Below are 25,806 nucleotides of genomic sequence, written 5' to 3' on the forward strand. Positions count from 1 at the left end.
GACTCGATCCCAGGACTCCAGGATCATGACCTGAGCCGAAGGCAGTCGCTTAACCAACTGAGCCACCCAGGCGCCTTACACTGTTGCCAACAGTGGCTATTATTAAATTTTAAAAAGATTTTATCACTCTTATGACCAGAAGTTGGTATTTTTTGTAATTTGCATTTTCCTATAATCTGCATTTTATTTTCTTACAATCTGCATTTTAAAATGAGGCAGATTTTAAAAATATGTATTCTTTCTTGAGCTAGGAAGAATAAATTTTATAAGCTTATTTTGTGGGCATAAAAGCAAATTTATTCCAAACATGTTCTATCCCATATTTGGCATAAATATGGGATAGAACGTTTAGTATCTCTTCGGTAAGTAAAACACAGTACATGAAGCCCTAGCATGGTGCCTTGTGCTAGTGGGTATTTAATAAAAGTCTATTCTCTTTCAGTCCTTTATTCCTTTTCCTTCCAGTTAATTAATAGTCTCCTTTCAGTCTGCCTTGTTCTTTAGGTTGTTCTCTGTAGTTGTTCCTCTGTTATCTGAGATAACAGAATGAAAGACTTTTCAGTGAGTTTATATGAAAGATTTCTGCCTTGGATTTGTAGGAGTCAGAAGATTGGGTAGTGTAGTTTCTTGTCTTTCAAAGTAAAACCTTGCATTTTATATTTTTGTAGCATACATTCTAGATTTTTACTTGTCTTATGAAAAATATCTCTGTGAGGTTCTTGAGAGTGACTCATGGGAAACTCTTGGGTTGGCAAGTTGATGGCAGAGCTAGACTGGTTGCTGAAATTTTATAGTCAAAACCTTTAAGAAAAGGTTGTACATCCTTATATTGATCTATGTAGTCAGTGCAGTTTCATTCAGGATATAGAAGAGCAAGAGAACTAGAACAACCACAACAGTTTTGGAAAACACCCAATTTAGAGGACTCACATGATTTCTTTTAAAGACTATACAAATTCAATAATCAAGATGGTATAGTACTGGAAAAATGAAGAGACTTATAGGCTGGTGGAATAGAAGAGATAGAGTCCAGAAATAGATCCACACATATTATGGTCAGTCGATTTTTCAACAAAGGTGCAAAGGCAGTTAAGTGGAATAAGGATAGTCTTTACAACAAATGATACAGGAATGATTAGATGTCCGTATGCAAAAATATGAATCTAGACCCGTATTTTATACCATATACAAAATTAATCATGTATCATAGGCCTCAAAATGAAACCTAAATTTGAAAACTATGAGTTCTAGAGGAAAACATAGGAGAAGGTCCTGTGACCTTGGGTTAGACAAAGATTTTTTTTTTTTTTAAGTTTTAAAATTTTTAAGTAGGCTCCACGCTCAGCACAGAGCAAACGTGCGGCTCAAACTCACAACCCTGAGATCAAGACCTGAGCGGAAATCAAGAGTCATCACACAACTGACTGAGCCACCCAGGCGCCCTTAAACAAAGATTTCTTAGCTACTTCACTGAAAACATAAGAAAGCATGAGGGAAAAAGTGAACAATTAGCGTTCATCAAAATTTAAACTTTTGCTCTACAAAAGACACAGTTAAGAGAATGAAAATGCAAGTCATAGGCTGGGAGAAAATATTTGCAGAATTCATCTGATACAAGGGTTGGTATTGAGAATAAATAAGGAATCCTCAAAATTCAGTAATAAGAAAACAAATAGCCCAAATAAAAACGATAAAAAAATTTGACCATTCAGTTCACTAAAGAAAAGGATGACAAATAAACAAACACATGCAAAGATGCTCAACATCTTTAGTCATTAGGGAATGAGACACAACTATTTTAGAATAACTAAGATTAAAAGAAAACAAAAACAGTTCTCTGCTCCCAGAGGTGATATTGGTGACCATGTAATTCTCACCCTCAGGAGCAGCAAGGATGATGCCCTGGACTTTTTATGTGGGAATTGTTTTAATGGCCCTTGTAGCATTGGATTTGAATCACAGACGCAAAACCTGTGGTGCTTCATAATGGTTTTGGAATGGAATATAATGGTGATCTTTGACAGTTTACAGAACAGAAAAGATTTCGGCTTGCTTATTAGGAAGGGTTCTTTAGTGTTTGGGTATCGTAAAATTGAATGACTCTGTTCTGTTTCTTGGTTTCCTTTTATTGGATCTTTACATTTTGGACAGATTTTTATCTGCTTTAAGCTCATGCCGTGAAGAGTGACAAAAGTCTACCTGGTTAGATAGCTTTGAATCTGTTTTTCATATTGCTGTCTGTCATCGTGGGTAATTACTCTTTGTGGTTATTGCAGGTACTCCATCCAAACCAACAGGGCTAGCCAATGGTGATCACGGAATAGAAAGGAATGATACTACAGGTAAGTGGTTCCCAGGATTCCCCAAATGTGGGGCTGAAACAGTCACAGTAAACACCTTGATGAGCTCCTTGAGGAAGATTCTTAGTGAATCACATGAACTATTTCTAAGGATATTGTTGTTCTTGTTGGTGTATTCATGTCCAGGGCCCTCTGCCACATAACATCTCCAACAATGGAAAGAGTGAATTTCCTTTGATGTTTCTTGAGTTATTTGTTGTAATTACACCACACAAGAGCTGGATCAATCTTAAAAATACACTTATAGATGCAGACTAATCATCATCAAAATATGTTATATTGGAGGCATTTGGCCACTACAGCTCTTTATACAGGCTCTTCTCCACTGCACTTAGCTTGCTTTCCGTGGCTCAATGTTAGGAAACCCGTGAGCCGCAAATTAAAAGTTCTTCCCTTTTGATTTTGCCCTCAGTCTTTTTCTTAGTCTTTTTCCCCTGTTAACTGTTATTTTTGAAATCTGTCTCTAACTTTAATGCCTAGCCCATTAACTAGGGCTTTGATACTCCATCAGCTAGCCCTGAACCCCTGTGGTACCACCTCATAACTAGCACCAGCCCCCAATCCCCAGTGTATTTGTATTGAGCAGAATTCTCTAAGCAGTAGTGGGGCTCTCTTAGGTAGCTGATAAGGAGAGTCAGCTTGTATTTCGGTAAATAACTGCACTTATTTTGCAGTTGTGATCAGGCTGACATTGTTGACCCAAATGAATAGACGTTTAATGGTCAAGTAAATTGTTCTTTGCAACAGAGCATGCTCTTAACTGGGGCATCACATTTGATTGACAGTACTGTACTGGAGGCAAGCACTAGACATGGATTGTGTCTGTGTTTCTCTTGTATGCCTACCTCAGCCTGGAGAAGATTTTCCTTGAGCCACCATACGATTTCTCGGTTTTTAAGGCTTCCTTCTGTTAGCAACAGCAATTATTCTAGGATTTATTCTTTATTCTGTGACCTTTGGAAATGTTGTATATATCTTTGTACCTCAGATTTATTGATGGCTGGTTTCCATTTGTTGTGAATGTTAGTTTTCCTCGGTGACATTAACATCCTTATTAGCAGCTCATAACTTAGAAACTCTTTACTTTAAGGTAAAAACATCCAGAAGTGCCACCTGATCTTCCAGTTTTGTGAACTGAATTTTTTTAATTTTTTTTTTTTTTTAATAATCTTTGTTGTATTATTGACTGTTTCTGTGCCTGCTTTGAAAGCAAAGTCATCTATGTAGTATAGTTTTAAGGAAACATTTATGGCAATATCCCTGTGATTAAAGGAGAAGCTTGAACATGAACTTTTAAAAAATGAGTAAGTTCAGCTTTCTTTAACAAGGAGGCCGTGCCAGGGAAAGGAAAGGCTTGGAGGGGATTGACTTGATTAGCCAGTTGAAAGAGTGGATGCCATTTTCATCCAGAAAGGAAGCAGCTATCAAAACTAGAGAGAGTTCTCCAGCAAGATGTCAAGTGTGACCAGAAGAGACTTTGTGTAGCAATTGCTTCCCATTGCCAACTCTTAATAGCACAGAAAAAAAGAAGAGGAAAAACATACAGCTTGGCCCTTACTGTTTCAAGACTTTTAGTTCCCTGGTGGCAAAAAAGAATCCGAATATTTATGAACTACCCAATGACATTATGGCAGCAGGTAGAATATAGTTTGCATACGGGAAGATGTTTGCATTCTGAGTTTGACCACCTGAAAATATGCATGTTTCACTGGGGATGGGAAGGAGGAGTAGGGAGGGGACGGAGAGTGCATGTTTCTGGAGCATGTTGTGACCTCATTCTAATTTGGCCATTACTAAACTAGAGCACATAGCTCAGTGCCATTTTGAAAATTCCCATTTCTGTTTCGTTCAGGATGTTGTCTCTAGTCCTAATTGCAGACCAGTTCCACTGATAACGTATAAAGGGTTTATGAGCATCTTGCTATGTTGAACTTGCTGTTTACTAATGACCTGTGCTTTTCTGCCTTTTCCTTCCCCTTCCTACTTCTTCCTCCCTTTCTATTTTTCTCCTCCTAGAAGCCTAGCGTGTCTCTCCACACTGGGGCTGCTGCAACACCAGACCAGTGATCTTTCCTAAGCACCGTTACACTTCTAAAACCTTCAGCATTTTGCAGAGCTTTGCTTTTCCTTCCTGGACATGGTGTAGAAGAAGCGGAGGGTAGTTCTTCGGGGCCTATTTCTGCTGATGCCTGAGCAAACCACCTGCTTCCTCTTGTGCTCTGCAGGGCTTGATGGAACCTCCTTTCCCTTTGTGAGCACAAAGTGCAAGATGAATTCTTTTTAATTTTAGTATTTTATAAAAGTCATCTAAGGTCTTTTATTTCTTGTTCTCTTTTAAAACTCATTTTATCATTTAATTCAGTCTCACGTTTTTTCTTTTCTTTAAACATTTTGAGTTGGCCTTTTCCATTTGGTTTTCAGATCTTCAAAATGAATCAGGATCTCGTAACACCAAATGAAAACGTGTGCTTTCATAAAGGGATTGAGTCCACCAGTACTGCAGTTGACCCTCCCTTCCCCTCCCCCTCCTCTCTCTGTGAGCTTGCTTTTAGGGAAGGGTAATATTTCAGGCTACCTATGTTTCTCTCCACCTTACTAAAATCTGAATAACTATAGCTATTTTAATTTAAAGTTTTCTCATTTAGAGTAGCTCAGATTAAACTTTGAAAAGCATTTCCTCAAATTAAACCATATTTTGTTATTTGCAAGTTGGGCCGAAATGGTTTCTATGACGAAATTATGGTTTATTTGTCTAGAGGCTTAGATTCTCTTGAAAATCTGACAACCTTTTATTGTTTATGAAATTTTATAACTAAAGTTACTTTCATAACATGATCATGAGCTATCAAAACAAGAATTGAGAAGTTAAAGAAAATGCAACCCTGTTTTGTTAGACTACTAGGATGTTGATACAGATAGAAAACAGCTTCTATAAAAATATGGGAACGAAAGTACATTGCAGTACACTGAAGAACCACAACCAGCTTATCCGTTTTCTAATGAAATGGTTATCAGATTGGACTCACACTCTGTTCAGGTAGTGTCTAGTATCCCTTTGATCTCTGGAGCAGCATGCCAGTGGGATTGGTGGACCACATGTGAAGACCTTTACCATGAACGTTATTACCATTTATACTCCTTGTATTCTGAGGATTGTCCCAGTGGGACTTTCTTATTCTCGTTCCTCATTTTCCCACACTAAGAGCTAAAAAACCTGGAAGAACAACTTGGAAAAAGTACTGCAGAACTTTTCAGATAATAAGCTTTGATTGGACTTTGAGAAATAGAATATAAAACCTGGGCCATGTTTTGAAATCTTAGAGGAGTTCTGGTTTAAGATCCAGAATGTGAAATACTCTTTAATTTTCTATCCTCTTACTGATTATGGAGGTTATCATAATCACCAAGCTATTGATTGTTTCAAATTAAAATAAATAATTGGCAGTATGTTCTGAGGAAGATTTTGAGATGTACATTATTTTAGATCCTCTGACATGAAAGTGCTTTTGAGATGGAAGTTTAAACCGAGTCTCTGTGACTTCTGGAATTTAGGAAGCATTCATTCCCTCTTCTGATCACAGCCGGGGGCCACATTGCCAAGAATTCCTCCTGTGAGTTCTTGGAGAGAAGACACTTAGAGGAGGCACATTTTAGGGGGAAATGCTGATGCTTCCCTTCTAAGCAGTTGATAATGAAAACTCTTACCATGGGAGAGCACCCATCAAATAGAACATAGCATTTTCCCTTCAGTGTGCAGTTGTTCACTATGTTTTTTGGTTCTCTGTGTGTGTTTGGTTGGTTTGGCTTTGGTTTTTTGGCTAGGGAAATTTCCAAAACTGGTAGTGCTAACTTTTTAAGGATCATGGTTGACATTTTTCTATCACCGCTAACCAGTCTCTACAGCTTGTCTTAAGTGTTTGAAGAAGCCTGGGTGCAGCTCGGCTCTGGCAGTGGTCAAAGGGACACACACTCCATTATTACATTGATTTATTCCACTTTTTTTCCCATTTTGCTGTGTTTTTGTTTGACTTTTTTTTTTCCAAAAAAAAAAAAATTTTTTTTTAAACAGAATTGAAATTTTCTACTAGCCAGCTAAAATGTGGTGTGTATATTGTTAGCTCTCTCTGTTTCACTTGGATGTTTCATTTTGTTTTGCATATAGCTTTGTATGAAGCAGCCAGTTGTATAAAGAAATGCTGTGTTGCCATCGTGGTCACACGCAGGTGTGAGGTTACCAGACTGGTCAGGGTTGTTCTATTGAAATATGATGTTTCTTATATGTAATCTTTCTCTCTCTCTCTCTCTCTCTCTCTTTTTTTTTCCTTTCTTGGCCCAATGTTGAAGATGTAGAACTTTGTTTACAAATAATATTTTATATAACCCCATTCATGCACCTGAGTTTATATTTTTTGTGACTTTAGACTTCAACAGTTTGTATATTGGGACATTTTAATGTGATCATTGTGCTAAATAAATTACACTAATAAAAATCTTACATTGACACCTTACAGACTGGATTTTGGTTGGAGTCTTAATTATTGAAGTATAACGTGACTAAGACATGAGTTTGGCAAATAAATACTCTTGAAGAATGAGTTCTTGGTCTAGCTAAACTTCTGATCCCACCCATAATAATTTCATAATTGTATGGGTTTTTTTACTTTACCAGGCATTTTCATTCACTTACCTTGTCGTTTTTGATTCTTTAGAGTAACTCCTTTTTATCCAGAAGCCCAAATGACTGATATTTTATAGCATCTGGTGAGAAAAACAGTTGGCAGAGTGGCAATATGCAGTTAACCCAAAAGAGTTTCATGGTATATCAATTATTGTTAGATGCCTTCTAATACTACATGTATGTTTAGTTAATATTCATTTTCATAATCTTCCTAAAATACATTCTGAATTATCCATTGAAACTGTTACATTCAATGACATTTTAATTTTGTAACTTTATTATTTAATGAACTCTAGTATGCTGCAACTGGGAAGAATTCAACAGAATGCCCAGTTCCCTACCCATTCTGGATTAATGTCTCCTTACAGTAGGTAGATTTGCAAGTGCAATATGTTGACTGAATTAAGACATTGAAAAGGTTCTATGCCTAAGGTAATTTGCATGGCATAAATAACTTTTTTAGCTTGGCAAGACATTTCTTTTTATTGAAAAGCCTCAATTTAACGTTCTAAGTTGTCTTTTTAAAGATTTTGTTTTTGAAAACCCAACGTGGGGCTTGAACTCACAACCCCAAGACCGAGTCACATGCTTCACCAACTGAGCCAGCCAGGCACCGTCTTAGGTCTTCTTTTACTAAGAGGGCTTAACACAATCTCTTCTTAGGTTTAAAGCACAAGAATTTAAATACTATAAGTAATAATTCACAAACCTCACTAACTTTCTTATAAGTACACTAGTATTAAGGCTTTTGGTGAGATGGGGACAATTCTCAGATCTTATTAGTATATTCATTTTGATGAAAGTGACATGAGGGGTGCCTAGCTGGCTCAGTTGGTTAATAACGCGTCCAACTCTCGGTTTCAGCTTAGGTCATGGCCTCATGGGTTGTGAGACTGACCCCGCATCTGACTCATCTGGGAGTCTGCTTCAGGATTCTCTCCCTCTGCCCTTCCCCCTGCTTGCCCTCTCTCTCTCTCTAAAAATAAAACCTTTAAAAAAAAGAGAGGTAAAACCTGGCCCCTTGTCAACCTGATAATATGGTGGAGCTGGGAGGCTAAAGAGGGTTCTGGACAAAGACACAGTACTGATCGGTTGGGCACAGAATATCAGCTTCATTTCTAAGTAATGTGTAAGAGTGGATTATCCTCAATTTTATATTGATGCTGTTTCCATTACAGTGAAGGCTTAACAAGACTTAACCACAAATTATTTGTGGTATAAACCTCGGTGCTGCCATGGAGGCTAAGCTAGATGCAGTATACTAAGTGCTCCACAAATGGCCGTTTCCACTGTGAACAGACTAGGTGGTTTTTTATTGTGAGAACTGTTCTGAATGTGATGTGGTATCAATCTCTCAGGTCATACCAGCTGGGAGACAGTAAAACTGCTTTGTCAGAACGTCATGACACAAATGAGATCCTAGGTGTTTCATCACTGTTTTCCTGTAGCATCAGATAGGGTGCAAGGAATTTAGCATTAGAAAAATTCTGAGAGAGGCGCCTGGGTGGCTCAGTCGGTTAAGCGCCTGCCTTCGGCTCAGGTCATGATCCCGGGGTCCTGGGATCCAGCCCCGCATTGGGCTTCCTGCTCAGCGAGAAGCCTGCTTCTCCCTCTCCCACTCCCCCTGCTTGTGTTCTCTCTCTCTCTGTCAAATAAATAAATAAAATCTTAAAAAAAAAAAAAAAGAAAAATTCTGAGAAACCAAAAATGTGAAATCTTAGCAGAAAAATAAATCTGTAATGTTAGAGTTTCTGAGCAGCTATTATAACCAGCATCTAAGTTGGCATTATAACTTATAAGTGAAGCCTGAACATAAAGCTGCACACCGTGTTCCTAGATGTGGACACAGCAAGACATCCTTTCCCCCTTTCTCCTACCCAAATCCTGGAAACAAAGGTTTGGTTTCTTTCTTTTATTTTCCAGATAGGAGTTTTATGTTGGAGACACATTATGAACACCTTATGTTTCTTTTTTTTTTCTTAAGATTTTTATTATTTATTTGTCAGAGAGAGAGCACAAGCAGGGGGAGCAGCAGACAGAGGGAGAAGCAGGCACCCCGCTGGGCAAGGAGCCTGATGCGGGACTCGATCCCAGGACCCTTGGATCATGACCTGAGCTGAAGGCAGGTGCTTAACTGCCTGAGCCACCCAGGCGTCCCAGAACACCTTATGTTTCTTGAAGGTTTTTGCTGTTGTTGTTGTTCATGGTTTTCTGGTAAAAATGTAGAACTAATCAGAAAATTCCACATATACCATTAATACAACATGTTACATTCCCTTCTAGGGTGTTTAGGACTCCCTTGAAAACCAGCTCATGCACTGAGCTTTTAATTGTACAGTGAGTCATTTGATTTCAGTTTCTACTGGAGCTTGGTATTGAATAAGACAAAACCGCTTCTTCGTGAGCTTTGAGTGAATCAATTTTTCTGATCTACTTTTTATTTTTATTTATTTTTAAATTTTTTAAAAAATATATTCATTTGAGAGAGCGAGCAAGTGAGCACGAGCAGGGGGGAGAGAGGGGCAGAGGGAGAAGCAAGGAGCCCGATGCAGGGCTCGATCCCAGGATCCTGGGATCACAACCCAAGCTGAAGGCAGACACTTAACCGACTGAGCCCCCCAGCACCCCTGATGCATGTTTTTAAAGATTTTATTTATTTATTTGACAGAGACACAGCAAGAGAGGGAACACAAGCAGGGGGAGTGGGAGAGGAAGAAGCAGGCTTCCTGCGGAGCAGGGAGCCTGATGCGGGGCTCGATCCCAGGACCCTGGGATCATGACCTGAGCCGAAGGCAGAAGCTTAATGACTGAGCCACCCAGGCGCCGCCCCCCCCCAATATACTTTTTAAACCATAACTTTGTATGATTTGCTTCTCTCTGTGGAATGAAACTCCACCTTATGCCAAAAGGTATATGAAGATATAGAATATTTTTTTATTTGTAATTTCGTAAGTAATATATGAATACATTCTCCTTTCTAAAAAAAAATTAAAGCATTATAAATATAGCCATACTCTAGAGACCAGAGGAGTTTTATTCAAAGAACTAATATTCACACAGAGCTTCTGTAAATTGATCTTGTATTTTTACCTGAATGTAGACTTGAACAGGTTTTTCTGATATATCTTATGAATAATAGGGATACCTGTCATTTGTATAACCCATTAGAGTTTGTAAACTGTTTTGGAATGTATAACAGTATATCCGTTTTTCATTTGAAGAAGGTGAAGTTAGGTTCATACTAGAGCTCAAAATTGAACCTAGGCTGATGAGCCCTGTGCTGTCTCTACCACAGTATGTCATTTCACAGTGGGTCTTCTAAGTGCTAACCAAGTGTCACAAAGGCAGTTGGAAGGAACAGACCTTTAAAGGCCTGTTTTAAAGCCTTTTTTAGGCACTACTTTCTGGGAGAAAATCCAGGCCAAGGCAAGGGCTTTATATGTACATAGGTAGTTTATTTTGAGAAGTGATCCCATGAAAAAAAGAGTAGGGGACCAGGAAAAGTGGAATTGGAAAGAGGAAAAGCCAGTACGATGAGGTATTACTTAGTTACTTCTGTGGACAAAGTGGCCTTAATCCTGAGCCATCTCTTGGCTAATGGTTGTGCTTCTGGGTTTGCACTTTTGCAATGCTGGACTGCAGATATCTCATCTCTGGTATCAGGGATGGCGTGCGGCAGAAAACAGTCAAATCACACCTACATGCAGCTGGATGCCGCATATGTTATAGGTGGAGTGAAAGATGGGCTTTTAAGAAGGATTGGGCACAAGAGGTGTCCAATTAACCAAGAGGTTAATTCAACAAAAAATTTGTCTGCTTATGCCTTATTATAAGGAATGAGGTTCTTGAATTCTACCAAGAGAATTTGAAGGAATTCTACATATCACAGAACTAATTTCCAAAGCCTAATTATTAGAAACTATAGAACTAATCACAAAAGTTAGTTCTGGAATTTCCCATCCTAATATTTTCCTTCTTGAATCAGTTTCAGTAGTTCCTGCCTTTTTAGGAATTTGCCCATTTCATCTTTTAATTTGTTGACATACTGTTGTTTCTAATTTTCTCTTATAAAGCCTTTTATTTCTGTAAGATTGGTGTTGACATCTCCTCTTGCATTTCTGAGTTTAGTAATTTGAGTCCTGTCTCTTTTTCCTGATCAGTCCAGTTAAAGGTTTGTCAGATTTGGTTTTGTTGAGTATTCTCTTTTTTTCTCTTTTCTACTTCATATATTTCACTTTCATTTTATCATTTCCTTTCTTCTGCTTGCTTTGGGTTTAGTTTGCTCTTCTTCTGATTTCTTAAGGTGGAAAGTTATGTCATTGATTTGTGATTTTTGTTTTTTACCCCCCTTTAATGTAGGGATTTGCAGCTATAAATTTCCTTCTAAGCACTGCATTAGCTGCATCTCATAAGTTTGGGTGTGTTATGTTTTCATTTTCATTCATCTTAAAGTATTTTCTAATTTCCTTGTGATTTCTTTGATCTATTGGTAATTTAGGAGTTTGTTGTTAATTTCCACGTATTTGTGAATTTCACAAACTATCTTCTGTTGTCATTTCCTAATTTCATTCCATTGTTGTTGTAGAACATACTGCGTATGATTTCAGTCCTTTTAAATATATTCAGGCTTGTTTTATGGCCTAACTTGTGGTCTGTCCTAGAAAATGTTCCATGTGTACTTGAGAAGAATGCATATTCTGTTGTTGCATGGAATGTTCTATAAAATGTCTGTTAGGTCTAGTTGGTTTATAATGTCATTTAGGTCCTCTATTCCTTATTGGTATTCTCTCTAGTCCTATTAATTACTGAAGGTGGGGTATTGAAGTCTCCAATAATCATTGTTGAACTGCCTTATTTCTCAGTTTGGTTAGTTTTTTATTCATGTATTTTAGAGCTCTAATGTCTTAAAGGAGAAATTTGAATAATGTAATTAACTCTTACATGGTTTTTACATTGCTCACAGATTCATTCCTTTTGAAAAATTCTAGGGTTTGGATAAAAGGATGTAAATAAATGAATACTACAACTGTGACCTTCTAGGAGCTTCCAAAGCAGCAGCAAAATGTCAGTCACTGGTAGGAAGATTTAAAATGCTTTTTGAAAAGATGATTTTTTCTTTCAAAATCCAACCACTTTCTTTGTTTTTTTGGTAGAAATAGGAAAATCTATCCTAAAATTCATATAGAATCTCAAAGGACCCTAAATAGCCAAAACAATATTGAAAAAGAATGAAGTTGGAGGTTTCACACTTCCTGATTTCAGAACTTAATTGCAGTGCTACTACAGTAATCAAAATGGTGTGGTTCTAAGATAAAGATAGACATATAGACCAAGGAATAGAATATAGAGCCCAGAAATAAATCCTTGCAAATATGGTCAGATGATTTTAGACCCTTGCAAATACGGTCAAATGATTTTAGACAAGAGTGCTAAGACCATTCAGTGGGGGGAAAAGATAGTCTTTTCAACAAATGGTGTTAGGACAGCTGCATATCCACACACAAGAGTGACATTGGACCCTTACTTTACACCATATGCAAAAAATAAGTCAAAAGGGATCAAAGACCTAAACATAAGAGCCAAAACTATAAAACTTTTAGAAGAAAACATAGGGCAAAAACTTCATGACATTGGATTTGGCAATAATTTCTTGGCTATGACACCAAAACACAGGCCACAAATTAAAATAGATAAACTGGACCACATAAAAATTAAAAACTTTTATGTATCAGAGGACACTATCAGTAGAAGGCAACCCACAGAATGGGAGAAAATATTCACAAAACATGTCTCAAGGGATTAATATCCAGAATATATAAAACACTCCTACAGTCAACAACATAAAAACAAACAACTAGATTAAAAATGTGCAAGAGACTTGAATAGACAGTTCCCCAGAGAAGATCTGCAAAGAGCAATAAGCACATGAAAAGATGCTTAACATCACTAATCATTAGGGAAATCCAAATCAAAACCACAATGAGATATCACTTCACATCCATGAGGATGGCTATTATCCAAAAACTCCAAACAAACAGAAAATAACAAGTGTTGGTAAGGATGAGGAGAAACTGGAACCATTGTACATGATTGGTGGGAATGTAAAATGGTGCAACCACTATAGGAAGTGGATTGGTAGTTTTACACAAAATTAGAAATAGAATTACTGAATGATCCAGCACTCCCACTTCTGGGTATATACCCCAAAGAATTGAAAGCAGAGACTTGAACATATTTATACACCTGTGTTCGCAGCAGTATTATTCACAATAGCCAAAAGGTGGAAGCCACCCATATGTCCACTAATGGATGGATAGATAAATAAAATGTGGTATATACATACAAAGGAGTGATATTCAGCCTTAAAAAAGGAAGAAAATTCTAATACATGCTCCAACGTGGATGCACCCTGAAGACATACTAAGTGAAATAAGCCAGTTACAAAAGAACAGATACTGATTCCACTTATATGATTACTCTTATATGAGGTTCCCTATATAAATAGTCAACTTCATAGAGACAGAAAGTTGGGGACAGAGTTTTAAGTTTTGTAAGACAAAAAACATTCTGGAGATGGATGGCAGTGATGCTTGCATAACATTGTGAATGTACTTAATGCTACTGAACTGTTTACACTTAAAAATGGTAAAAATAAATAGGCTAGCTCAGTAAAAAAGATGATTTTCAAATTAACCATCATGTACATGACAGACCTCTTTAGAATTAAAGTAATGCTTTATATATTAGCTGTCTTGTGGATTTGTTCTAGTTTGTCCAGTTGCAGAGAGAAATACACAAATATGTAAACATTACTTAAATGCTAAAGAGTTATAAGGAACATTTGGTAAGAACAGATGTATAATAGTAGTTAAGTTCCATGAGGAGGTTGGATGAGAACTAGGGAAATTTGAAATTAGAACTTGAAATCTCCATTTGGATATAAAGTTGACATCTCAAACTTAAAGTGTCCTAAACTGAAGTGATTCCACCACACCCCCCCCGCTCCCAAATCAAAACAAAACAAAAACAAAACCCTGCTTCTCCATTCATTAAATGGAAGTAGAATGCTAGTTGATCAGCCTAAACATTTGGCTTCCCCTATCTCCTTATTTTGCACCCCACATCTAATTTGTTAGAAAAGTCGACCTAGAACCTGACCACTTCTCACCACCCCCACTGCTCTTTCCCTGATTGGACCTACCTCCTCTCACCTTGACTACTGTAATAACCTCCCAAACTAGTCTCCCACCTCCATTTGTTTGCTCCCTACAGTGTATTCTCAACAGCATCCAGAGTGGTCCTGTATATAGGTCATGTTGCTCTTTTCCTTAAAACCCTGCCACTGGTTTCCCATCTCAAACTAGAAACCAAAGTCTTTACCAGTGGCCACAGGGCTGTGTAATACCCCTTTAACTGTCCCCTCTGCGAGCTTTGCTTCCTTGGTGTTCTTGCGCTGTTACTGAACAAGCCAGGTGGGCCCTTACCTTGGGCTCTGAGCCCTGGCTGTTTTCTCTGGATTGTTCTTCCTTCTTTTTTTTTTTTTTTTTTTAAAAGATTTTTATTTATTTGAGAGAGAGAATGAGAGAGAGAGAGAGAGCACATGAGAGGGGGGAGGGTCAGAGGGAGAAGCAGACTCCCTGCCGAGCAGGGAGCCCGATGCGGGACTCGATCCTGGGACTCCAGGATCATAATCGGTGCTGAAGGCAGTCGCTTAACCAACTGAGCCACCCAGACGCCCCATGTTCTTCCTTCTTATATAAGATATACTCGTAGTTCACGCTATAGCTTTTCAGTGAGGCCTTCCTATTCTGTCTAAAATTACACCCCTTCTATTTTTCTCTCCCAACTTCTCTGCTTTCATTTTCCCCACGGTACTTGTCACTTTATAATTTGTACGGTTTAATGATTTATCTTGCTTATTGTCTGACTTTCCCCACTAGAGGATAAATACTATGACAGGGATAGAGTTTCTGTTTTGGTCACTGCCATGGCCCAGCACCTAGAACAGTGTTTGGCACCATAGTATATGCTCAGTAGCTATTGAATGAATCATCTTGTTGAATGTGTAATTTTTAAAAAAGAAAAAGTCCTGAAGGAAAGAAATGTGGCTCTGAGAAAGTCTGTCCTAAGTTGGCAACGATATTTGTACTAAGTTGAAAGGGTTGAAAGGACGTAAAGTAGGTGAAGGGCGTATGGGGAGGGTGCACCCATCGAGGCACTGATGAAAGCAGAGGGAAGAGCTCTCTCTGGAGCAGAGGGGTGTTTCTGTCATTGCACATTTCCTGCTCATTCTAAAGGATATCAGGCCTTCGCCCTGTGGAATCCCTTGCTGTGTTTCTGTAGCATGTAAGAGATGTAGCAGGCAATTTTTAATTTATCCAGGATACAGATGTATCCTCTCCTGTCTATTGAGGCAAAGCCCACGTATGTGTTATTTAGCCCATTTGCTCTGGTGTTACTCCCAGATCCCAAAAATGTCACGTTTACAACGACTTTCCACCTTCTTCTTTACCTAATACATTTTCACGGCTAAAACATTGTCACCGAGGTTGAAAAAAATACTTGTAATAATAAAGCCTTGTGCTGTGAGCTCTCTAGGCTATTGAAAAAATCACGTTTCTGTCTAGACCATAATGGCTGTTGTGTTTAATGTTGAGAAGACCACCGGGCCCCCTTGCTCTTTTGTGTATAAACAGAACGATGATCTGACTTAAATTTTTTATATTGTGATGTGCCATCAGCAGTTTGATCATGCTTTGTTCTTTTTTTTTTTAGTTTTTTTATTGTTATGTTAATCCCTATACATTACATCATTAGTTTTAGATGTAGTGTTCCATGATTCATTGTTTGTGCATAACACCCAGTGCTCCATGCAGAACGTGCCCTCCTCAATACCCATCACCAGGCTAACCCATCCTCCCACCCCCCTCCCCTCCAGAACCCTCAGTTTGTTTTTCAGAGTCCATCGTCTCTCATGGTTCGTCTACCCCTCTGATTTCCCCCCTTCATTCTTCCCCTCCTGCTATCTTCTTTTTTTTTTCCCTTAACATATATTGCATTATTTGTTTCAGAGGTACAGATCTGAGATTTAACAGTCTTGCACAATTCACAGTGCTTACCAGAGCACATACCCTCCCCAGTGTCTATACCCCATCCCTCCCACCCCAGCCCCCACTCCAGCAACCCTCAGTTTGTTTCCTGCGATTAAGAATTCCTCATATCAGTGAAGTCATATGATACATGTCTTTCTCTGTTTGACTTATTTTGCTCAGCATAATACCCTCCAGTTCCATCCACGTCGTTGCAAATGGCAAGATCTCATTCCTTTTGATGGCTGCATAATATTCCATTGTATATATATACCACTTCTTCTTTATCCATTCATCTGTCGATGGACATCTTGGCTCTTTGCACAGTTTGGCTATTGTGGACATTGCTGCTATAAACATCGGGGTGCACGTACCTTTTTGGATCCCTACTTTTGTATCTTTGGGGTAAATACCCAGTAGTGCAATTGCTGGATCATATGATAGCTCTATTTTCAACTTTTTGAGGAACCTCCACTCTGTTTTCCAGAGTGGCTGCACCAGCTTGCATTCCCACCAACAGTGTAGGAGGGCTCCCCTTTCTCCGCAACCCCGCCAACATCTGTCATTTCCTGACTTGTTAATTTTAGCCATTCTGACTGGTGTGAGGTGGTATCTCATTGAGGTTTTGATTTGGATTTCCCTGATGCTGAGTGATATTGAGCACTCTTTCATGTGTCTCTTGGCCATTTGGATGTCTTCTTTGGAAAAATGTCTGTTCATGTCTTCTGCCCATTTCTTGATTGGATTCTTTGTTCTTTGGGTGTTGAGTTTGATAAGTTCTTTATAGATTTTGGGTACTAGCCCTTTATCTGATATGTCATTTGCAAATATCTTCTCCCATTCTTTCGGTTGTCTTTTGGTTTTTTGACTGTTTCCTTTGCTTTGCAAAAGCTTTTTATCTTGATGAAGTCCCAATAGTTCATTTTTGCCCTTGCTTCCCTTGCCTTTGGCGATGTTTCTAGGAAGAAGTTGCTGTGGCTGAGGTCGAAGAGGTTGCTGCCTGTGTTCTCCTTTAGGATTTTGATGGACTCCTGTCTCACATTGAGGTCTTTCAACCATTTGGAGTCTATTTTTGTGTGTGGTGTAAGGAAATGGTCCAGTTTCATTCTTCTGCATGTGGCTATCCAATTTTCCCAACACCATTTGTTGAAGAGACTGTCTTTTTTCCATTGGACATTCTTTCCTGCTTTGTCGAAGATGAGTTGACCATAGAGTTGAGGGTCCATTTCTGGGCTCTCTATTCTGTTCCATTGATCTATGTGTCTGTTTTTGTGCCAGTACCATACTGTCTTGATGATGACAGCTTTGTAATAGAGCTGGAAGTCCGGCATTGTGATGCCGCCAGCTTTGCTTTTCTTTTTCAGCATTCCTCTGGCTATTCGGGGTCTTTTCTGGTTCCATACAAATTTTAGGATGATTTGTTCCATTTCTTTGAAAAAAGTGGATGATATTTTGATGGGGATTGCATTGAATGTGTAGATTGCTCTAGTTAGCATTGACATCTTCACAATATTTGTTCTTCCAATCCATGAGCATGGAACGTTTTTCCATTTCTTTGTGTCTTCCTCAATTTCTTTCATGAGTATTTTATAGTTTTCTGAATACAGATCCTTTGCCTCTTTGGTTAGATTTATTCCTAAGTATCTTATGGTTTTGGGTGCAATTGTAAATGGGATTGACTCCTTAATTTCTCTTTCTTCTGTCTTGTTGTTGGTGTATAGGAATGCCACTGACTTCTGTGCATTGATTTTATATCCTGCCACTTTACTGAATTCCTGTATGAGTTCTAGCAGTTTTGGGGCGGAGTCTTTGGGGTTTTCCACATAAAGTATCATATCATCTGCAAAGAGTGAGAATTTGACTTCTTCTTTGCCGATTTGGATGCCTTTTATTTCTTTTTGTTGTCTGATTGCTGTGGCTAGGACTTCTAATACTATGTTGAATAGCAGTGGTGATAGTGGACATCCCTGCCACGTTCCTGACCTTAGGGGGAAAGCTCTCAGTTTTTCCCCATTGAGAATGATAGTCGCTATAGGTTTTTCATAGATGGCTTTTATGATATTGAGGTATGTACCCTCTGTGCCTATACTCTGAAGAGTTTTGATCAAGAAAGGATGCTGTACTTTGTCAAATGCTTTTTCTGCATCTATTGAGAGGATCATATGATTCTTGTTCTTTCTTTTAATGTATTGTATCACGTTGATTGATTTGCGGATGTTGAACCAACCTTGCACCCCAGGGATAAATCCCACTTGGTCGTGGTGAATAATCCTTTTAATGTACTGTTGGATCCTATTGGCTAGTATTTTGGTGAGAATTTTTGCATCCATGTTCATCAGGGATATTGGTCTGTAGTTCTCCTTTTTGATGGGGTCTTTGTCTGGTTTTGGGATCAAGGTAATGGTGGCCTCATAAAATGAGTTTGGAAGTTTTCCTTCCATTTCTATTTTTTGGAACAGTTTCAGAAGAATAGGTATTAATTCTTCTTTAAATGTTTGGTAGAATTCCCCTGGGAAGCCATCTGGCCCTGGGCTTTTGTTTTTGTGGAGGTTTTTGATGACTGCTTCAATTTCCTTAGTGGTTATAGGCCTGTTCAGGTTTTCCATTTCTTCCTGGTTCAGTTTTGGTAGTTGATACATCTCTAGGAATGCATCCATTTCTTCCAGGTTATCTAATTTGCTGGCATAGCATGCTTCCTTCTTTTAATGAGCATCTTTCCCTGAGCAGGTGGTTCTCTGTTTCAGGCTTCACATGGGCAAAGAAATTTAAGAGCAAGGCCACATACATTTCAGTAATTTTTGTCCGGTATCAGTACATGTCTTTCTGGAAACAAGTCCCTCTTAGTGATTTGTTTAGATTTGAGAAAGCTATGGGAAGAACAGACATAGATCTAGCCCCTATAAGCTTGGGTCTCTTAGGCAAGTTATTTGCCCTCCTCGAGCTGAAGTTTCCTCCTCTATAAAAGGCAAACTAGTAATAAAAGAATTGTTTGGGGTAACAGAGAGAAAATAATTTCGATGCTTTGTAACATGGTGGAAGGGGTTAATAAATGTAAAATGATATGAGGATGATGATTAATGTCCACACCGAAAGTCCTTACAGGTCCAGCCCAGGAAATGGTTTGGCCAATAAATCACTCTGTTTGGCCATCAGCCCCCTTTCCTATTTAAATGATTATATAACAGTATTTTGATTGGATGTAACTAGAACATGTCTGGTGTCTATTGTGTCTTTGGAGATGCTCTATTTCTAGAGGACAAAATTGAAGGTGACTCTTTAAACGAATTCCAGGCAAACTGAAGGAAGGGCTTTTGTTTTGTTTCTTATGAGAAAATTAACTTAGGACTTTGTCACTGCCAAAACCTGGCATGGCTGGGTTTCCGGCAGGTTTTCAGCAATTTAAAATGAGATGAGAAGATTCTAAGCGTGCAAATTGGAAATGTAAGTACTGATGTTCAACCCTTTACAGGTCTTCATGAAAGAGTTCTGCTTTCTGGTTAATAACAGTTAATATTTCTGGTCTTCAGTTTTTCTGTGGAAAATAAAGAGGTGTTCTGTTGTTGAAACAGCTGCTGCTGTTATCGGTGCTGAACAGAAAGATACAGTATGTTCTTTCGTGCACATGATAGCCTTTTAATTAGAAATTAACATGTGCCTTCTGATTTATTTTCTTTGGTTTAAATACCGTTCTTTTCCCCATTTTTTTCTAGCCATCTCACAGTTTTTTAACTCTTTCAATATTCATATCAGTCAGGGTCTAATCAGGAGACAAACCACACAGTAATTTAAACAGGGAATTAACTTTTAAAGGGTAAAGAAGACTCTAAGAATACAGGAATAGCAGTTACAGCGAACAGTTACTACCTCCAGGACTCAGGCAGAGTACGCAAGGAAAGAGAAATTTGGAAGAGTGCTCTTTTCCCCCGAAGCAAGTTTCTTACCTTAGACGTCTTCAGTGGATGGTAAAGATGTTTGTTGAGTTGATGTAAGCCGAGGTTGGCAAACAGGAAGCTATACATGGAGGTACTGCTGAATCACGAGATAGCCAGCTTTGGGTCACTATGGAACTTGCTTGGGAAGATGCTCATGTGAGTGCCCACTGAAACACCAGTGGAGCACCGTGGGAGCAAGAAGATGGAAAAGCACATAGGAAGCAGGAAAAGAAGCCCCTTCCTCCAGCACCCTCTACTAAGCTAATATGCCAACTGATAAGAGGAGAAACATTTACAGGGTCCAGCTCCATTATCACAAGTAATGCAATAAAGGGAAGATTCGAGTCTAAGAAGCAGAACATTGGTAACTGGCCCAGTCTACTCCTTTGGCTACTTAGCTTCCATCTGTACTTTTCTACATATATTTGAACTCTCATATATCAGTGGAACAACTCTTATATTTCCACATAACAAGATAAAACTCTCATATGATGAAGAAGCTCTCATCCTTTTCCCAAATGGGAAGATGCTTAGTCACTATAGTCACTGTCTCCATTGCTGGATATATTATTCACCCCTCAAATCATAGGTCACTGAATATTCTGTTGTTAAGAGACTGATTGCAAAGTTAAGCTTTGGCAACTTATAATGGGAAGAAAGAAGAGTAGAAGAAAAATGGTTAGACTAAACAAATAAAATACAAAATAGAACAAAGAGAAAATATGCAAAGCCATCACAGTTATCATTTTGTAATTTGTCATGAGACCATAATTGATATCAATGCCTTTTTTTTTTTAAAAGATTCCATTTATTTCATTTGAGAGGGAGAGGGAGAGAGAGAATCTCAAGCAGACCCCTCACTGAGCTTGGAGTTCGACATTGGGCTCAGTCCCACAACTCTGAGATCATGACCTGAGCTGAAACCAAAAGTCGGACGTTCAACTGACCATCCAGGCACCTGATATCTATGTCTTCTATTCCTGTTTCCCTTGCACTGAGCCAGAATCTCAGGTGGTTGAAGTTCTTTACCTCATGAAATGACCCAAACTTTGGAACTTTCATTTGCTTAGTAGTTTGGCCTTTTTGGAGTAGCTCTAGTTTTCCATTAACTTTATTATGAGCATAGAAGTATTAGAGGTATCTCAGTGAATCCCCTGGGTTCCAGCCATAGTCTTCCTTCCTTTCATTGTGTAGCAGCAATCCAGTTTCCCCTGGATAATCAGGCTCAGTCATCCCAGCCAGTGGAGTAACCCCCTTTTCTGCCTTTTGGTTCAGTGGAATAAGGAGTCCCAAATGGCCAGGTGGGAGTCTCATTTTCTAACTAATTGAACTGTTGGTGTGTATGCTGGTAGATACATTCCCTCCTAGGAGACTAAGACCTTCAAATTAGGACATCTCAAAGTTGTCAGGAATGGAAGCAAAAATTCTATGAGTGGGTTACTGGATATAACAGTGATTCCCCTTGATTCCCAGACCCACATATTATCTGGCCTATAATGGTCTTTGATCTAAAGGATTCAGAGTAATACCCCACTTTTTTTTTTAGGATGTTGTCTTTCAACTAAAAGTGTAACTGAGTCTTCAGTTAGCAATTCTATTTTTTAATTAGGCCAGCCATTCTGGGTGATGGAGTGTAATAATACCAGTTAATTTCATGGGCATTAACCCATTTTTTTACTTTGCTATGAGATGACTTTCTTGATCAGAGGCAATCCTTATGGAATGTCACATTGGTGGATCAGGCATTTTGTGAGTCCACGGGTGGTGGTGCTGGCAGAAACATTATAAGCAGAGAAGGCAAATCTATATCCAGAATACACGTCTATTCAAGTAAGGACAAATCTCTTCCCCTTCTCCTTGATGGAAGATGTTTGGTATAATCAGCTTGCCACCAGGTTGCAGCAAGTTTCCCTGGGAATGGTGCCATATTGGGAGGCTTAGTGTTGGCTTCTGCCATTGACAGATTACACACTTGGCAGTAGCTTTAGTCAAGTCAGCCTTGTTTAAGGGAAGTCCATGTTGTTAAGCCCATGTGTAACTTTCATCCCTGCCACCATGGCCACTTTTCATGGGTCCACTGAGGAAGCACTTTGGTTGCTGGGGAAGGAGGCTGACTGATATACATAGGTATGTCATTTTGTTGACCGGGGTTATGAAGAGCTTCCTCCACAGTGACTGCTCTTTAGTGATACTCACATGGGGCACAAAATCCTTAATAATGGGATATAAACAGTGTAAATCTGTGCTCTGGCCATCTCACTCCAGGCAGAGGGGACAATCAATGTACTGCTCAAAGTTCTGCCCACTGGGACGGTTGTTGTTCACCACTGTCCTTCAGGGTTAGCTTTAAGTGAGCTTGTGTGCTGTACCTGTACCAGCCTATTTTGCAGACCATGTATAAACCAGACTTTGGTTTTTCTTCTTTATTCAGCTAATCTTAATGAAACTCTTAGGAGGCAGTGTGACAGGAGTCAGTGCTGAATCAGGTGTCTGAGCTACCTGCTCATGTAACTTACTCATATCTTTGGACCTGCTTGAATTTAGTCTCTTACATATCATTTCCACTTGAGGATAGATTGATACCGCATATGGCCAACTTGATGGCTAGGTATGTTAGACAACATCCAGTTCATGATGAGAAGCTCAGGTTACATGTTCACATTATGCCCATGTTTAGGCATTTAGTCTCTGCCAACACCCAATAGCAAGCCTGAAGCTATTTCTGAAAAGGTGAATAGTTGTCTGCAGAAGAGAGTATAGATTTTCTCAAAAATTCTAGAAGTTTGGGCTGTGATTCTCTTATTCTTGCTCGCTAGAGGCCCCATTCAGCATCCCTATTTGCCATGGACGCTTCAGATATCTTTGGATCTACTGGATCATAAGGCGCAAATGGCAAACCAGCTTGAACTGCAGTCCAGACTTGCTGTAGAGCCTTCTCTTGCTCTGGTCCTCACTCTTAACTGTTAGCCTTTTAGGTACTTTGTAGATGGATTAAAGAAGGACACTCAGATTTGGTATTTGTTGCCTACAAAATCCAAAAAGACCTACTAAGCAGTGTACCTCTTCTTTCATGGTTAGTGATGTGAGTTGTTGCAACTCGTTTCCCTTGGAAGGGAAATCTTATGTGAAGGGCCCTTGAATTTTTGTGGTTTATCTCCCGTCCTCTTAGTTTGCATATGTCTTTCTAAAGCATCTGTATTTGCTACTTCCTACACATCAGACCCACTTAGCATAATGTCAGTATAGTGGGTTAGGGTGATATTTTTTGGAATGCCTTGAGGTTCAGTGTCTCTGGGCTGTATTAAGGTAGAATTGATGTAGCTCTTTGGCAAAGCTCATAGGCATGTAAAAGGCAGGTAAAAGCCAAGCGCTTCTGGTGGTCCTTGCAAATTGGTATTGGAAAAAAGACATTAACCAGGTCAATAGCTGTGTACCAAGTACCAGGACCATGTTGATTTGCTCCACTAAAGATGCTACATCAGGGGCATCAGCTGCCGGATGGAGTAACCTCCTAATTAAGTTTAGGATAGAGTTCGGGGCGCCTGGGTGGCTCAGTGGGTTAAGCAGCTGCCTTTGGCTCAGGTCATGATCCCAGGGTCCTGGAATCGAGTCCCGCGTCGGGCTCCCTGCTCAGCGGGGAGCCTGCTTCTCCCTCTCCCTCTGCCCTTCCCCTTGCTTGTGCTTGCTCTCTCTCAAATAAATAAATAAAATCTAAAAAAAAAAAGTTTAGGCTAGAATTCAGTCATTCTATAAGATCCATCTGATTTCTACCCAGGCCAAACTGGTGAGTTAATTGTGGATGTGATAGATATCACCGCCTTTGTTTTTTTCAAGTCTTTGATAGTGGCATTAATGTCTTTAATTCTCTTGGGCGGGGGGTGAGGGTGGTGTTGCTTCTGGTTTAGTATCATGGTACAAAAGAGAAGTTCTAGGGGATTCCCACTTAGCCCTTCCTTTTTTTTTTTTTAAGATTTTATTTATTTATTTGACAGAGAGAGAGCGAGAGCAGGAACACAAGCAGGGGGAGTGGGAGAGGGAGAAGCAGGCCTCCCGTGGAGTAGGGAGCCCAATGCGGGGCTCGATCCCAAGACCCCGGGATCATGACCTGAGCTGAAGGCAGTCGCTTAACCGACTGAGCCACCCAGGTGCCCCCCACTTAGCCTTTCCTGTTATGACTCTTGTCAGTTGGGTTAGCCAACTGGTAATGTGTGTGTGTGGAGGAAGCCAATGTGGGAGTTCTGCCAGTTGCCAAGTATGTCTGTTCCCAGTTATTTATCCAGGAGCTAAGGAAATAACTACAAAATGGGTCTGTGGAACAACTGGGTCCCTTGTGAGTTGGACTTGAGCTAAGTACTCCATCTATAGCCTGACTACCAGAAGCTCTCACTTTTACTGGTAAGTGGCATTTTGGGTCCCCAGGAATTAGTAATCCCTGAAAGGTCTAGGTATTTCCTTTTCTCTTATCCAGTCACTCTAGTAAATGGCTTTTGGGGAAGCTTGGAGGAAGATTCACAATTTGTATTTTTGGAAACTGCAGGATTCTTCCTTTAGGGTTTCTGGGTTCATGAATTGACTTGGGTCTGGGAACTGGGTGAGAGGTCATGAGTTTTCAAAAGTGGTTTTCACTACCTGAGGTAGAGTTTTTTTCTCTTATATAGATCAGTCCATGTTTTAATAGGCTGCCTATGGAATGCTGTGATCAATTTAGTACCACTAAAGATCCTGGTGGACCGAGGCGTTCTGATTACCAATATAACCCTACTGCCTTTTACTGTAGGTGTACCCACTTTGTCTTTGTCTAGTAAGTACTGCCACTTGGCTTCTGCTATTCTAAGATCCCATACTCCTTATTGAAATCAGGAAACCCGCTTCAGTGATTACATCCTTCATAGTCATACCTAGGGGTAGTGACAGAGAGTGTATGGCTTGCAAAGCATAGAGTATTTACACCTGGCCCTTTACAGATAAAAGTGTGCCGACACAGGTCTAGGGGGACAGAGCTTTTCAAGCATGCAGGTGTTCCTTCACTAATGTTTTGGGTTTTTCTTGTTGTTGTTGGTTTGTTGTTATTGTTGTTGTTGTTGTTGTTGTTGTTTGAGAGAGTGCATGCATGTGAGCGGGGAGGGGGAGAATTTATTTTTTTTTTTTTTAAAGATTTTATTTATTTCGGGCGCCTGGGTGGCTCAGTTGGTTAAGCAACTGCCTTTGGCTCAGGTCGTGATCCTGGAGTCCCGGGATCAAGTCCCACATCGGGCTCCCCGCTGAGCAGGGAACCCCACGTGGAGCTCGATCCCAGGACCACCCCCCATCCCCGATCATGACCTGAGCCAAAGGCAGACGTTTAACTGATTGAGCCACCCAGGCACCCCCACTAATATATTTCTTAATTCCTTAGTTAAAAGGAGTTTCTTCTGGGCCTTCTTGTGCAGCTTATGAAAAATCTATTATGCGTGAAAAATCTATTCCCACACTTCTATCTCCCTAAGCCTTTGGATTCTCTCTTTTACATCTTGCCGGGGAAGCTTTGGCATCTCTGCCTCATTAAATGTAGTTCACTTTTGAGTCCAAATTTCAGTCAGCCAATTGAATGAGCTGCTTATAGCTCCTTTGAGCTGCAGCTAACACATTAAATTTGGACTCTAGTGAGTGAACCCGTACCAATATATTAGGCCCAATATAGAATTATATCCTACTTCCTGTGGTCAGACATCCTTAGAATCTATTCTTATACATGTTCCCCTGGTTTT

General features: G+C 39.5%; 1 protein-coding gene across 1 annotated transcript in view; it reads left to right on the top strand.

The window, feature by feature from the left end:
• The window catches only part of MAP4 (microtubule associated protein 4), a 129,486-nt gene that overhangs the window by 15,846 nt on the left and 87,834 nt on the right, over positions 1-25,806 (top strand). Inside the window, 1 exon segment of the mRNA XM_044921729.1 lies at positions 2,277-2,342. Coding sequence (XP_044777664.1) covers positions 2,277-2,342 — 66 coding nt within the window.

Source organism: Neomonachus schauinslandi, chromosome 1 (assembly GCF_002201575.2).
Source record: "Neomonachus schauinslandi chromosome 1, ASM220157v2, whole genome shotgun sequence".
Lineage (NCBI taxonomy): Eukaryota > Metazoa > Chordata > Mammalia > Carnivora > Phocidae > Neomonachus > Neomonachus schauinslandi.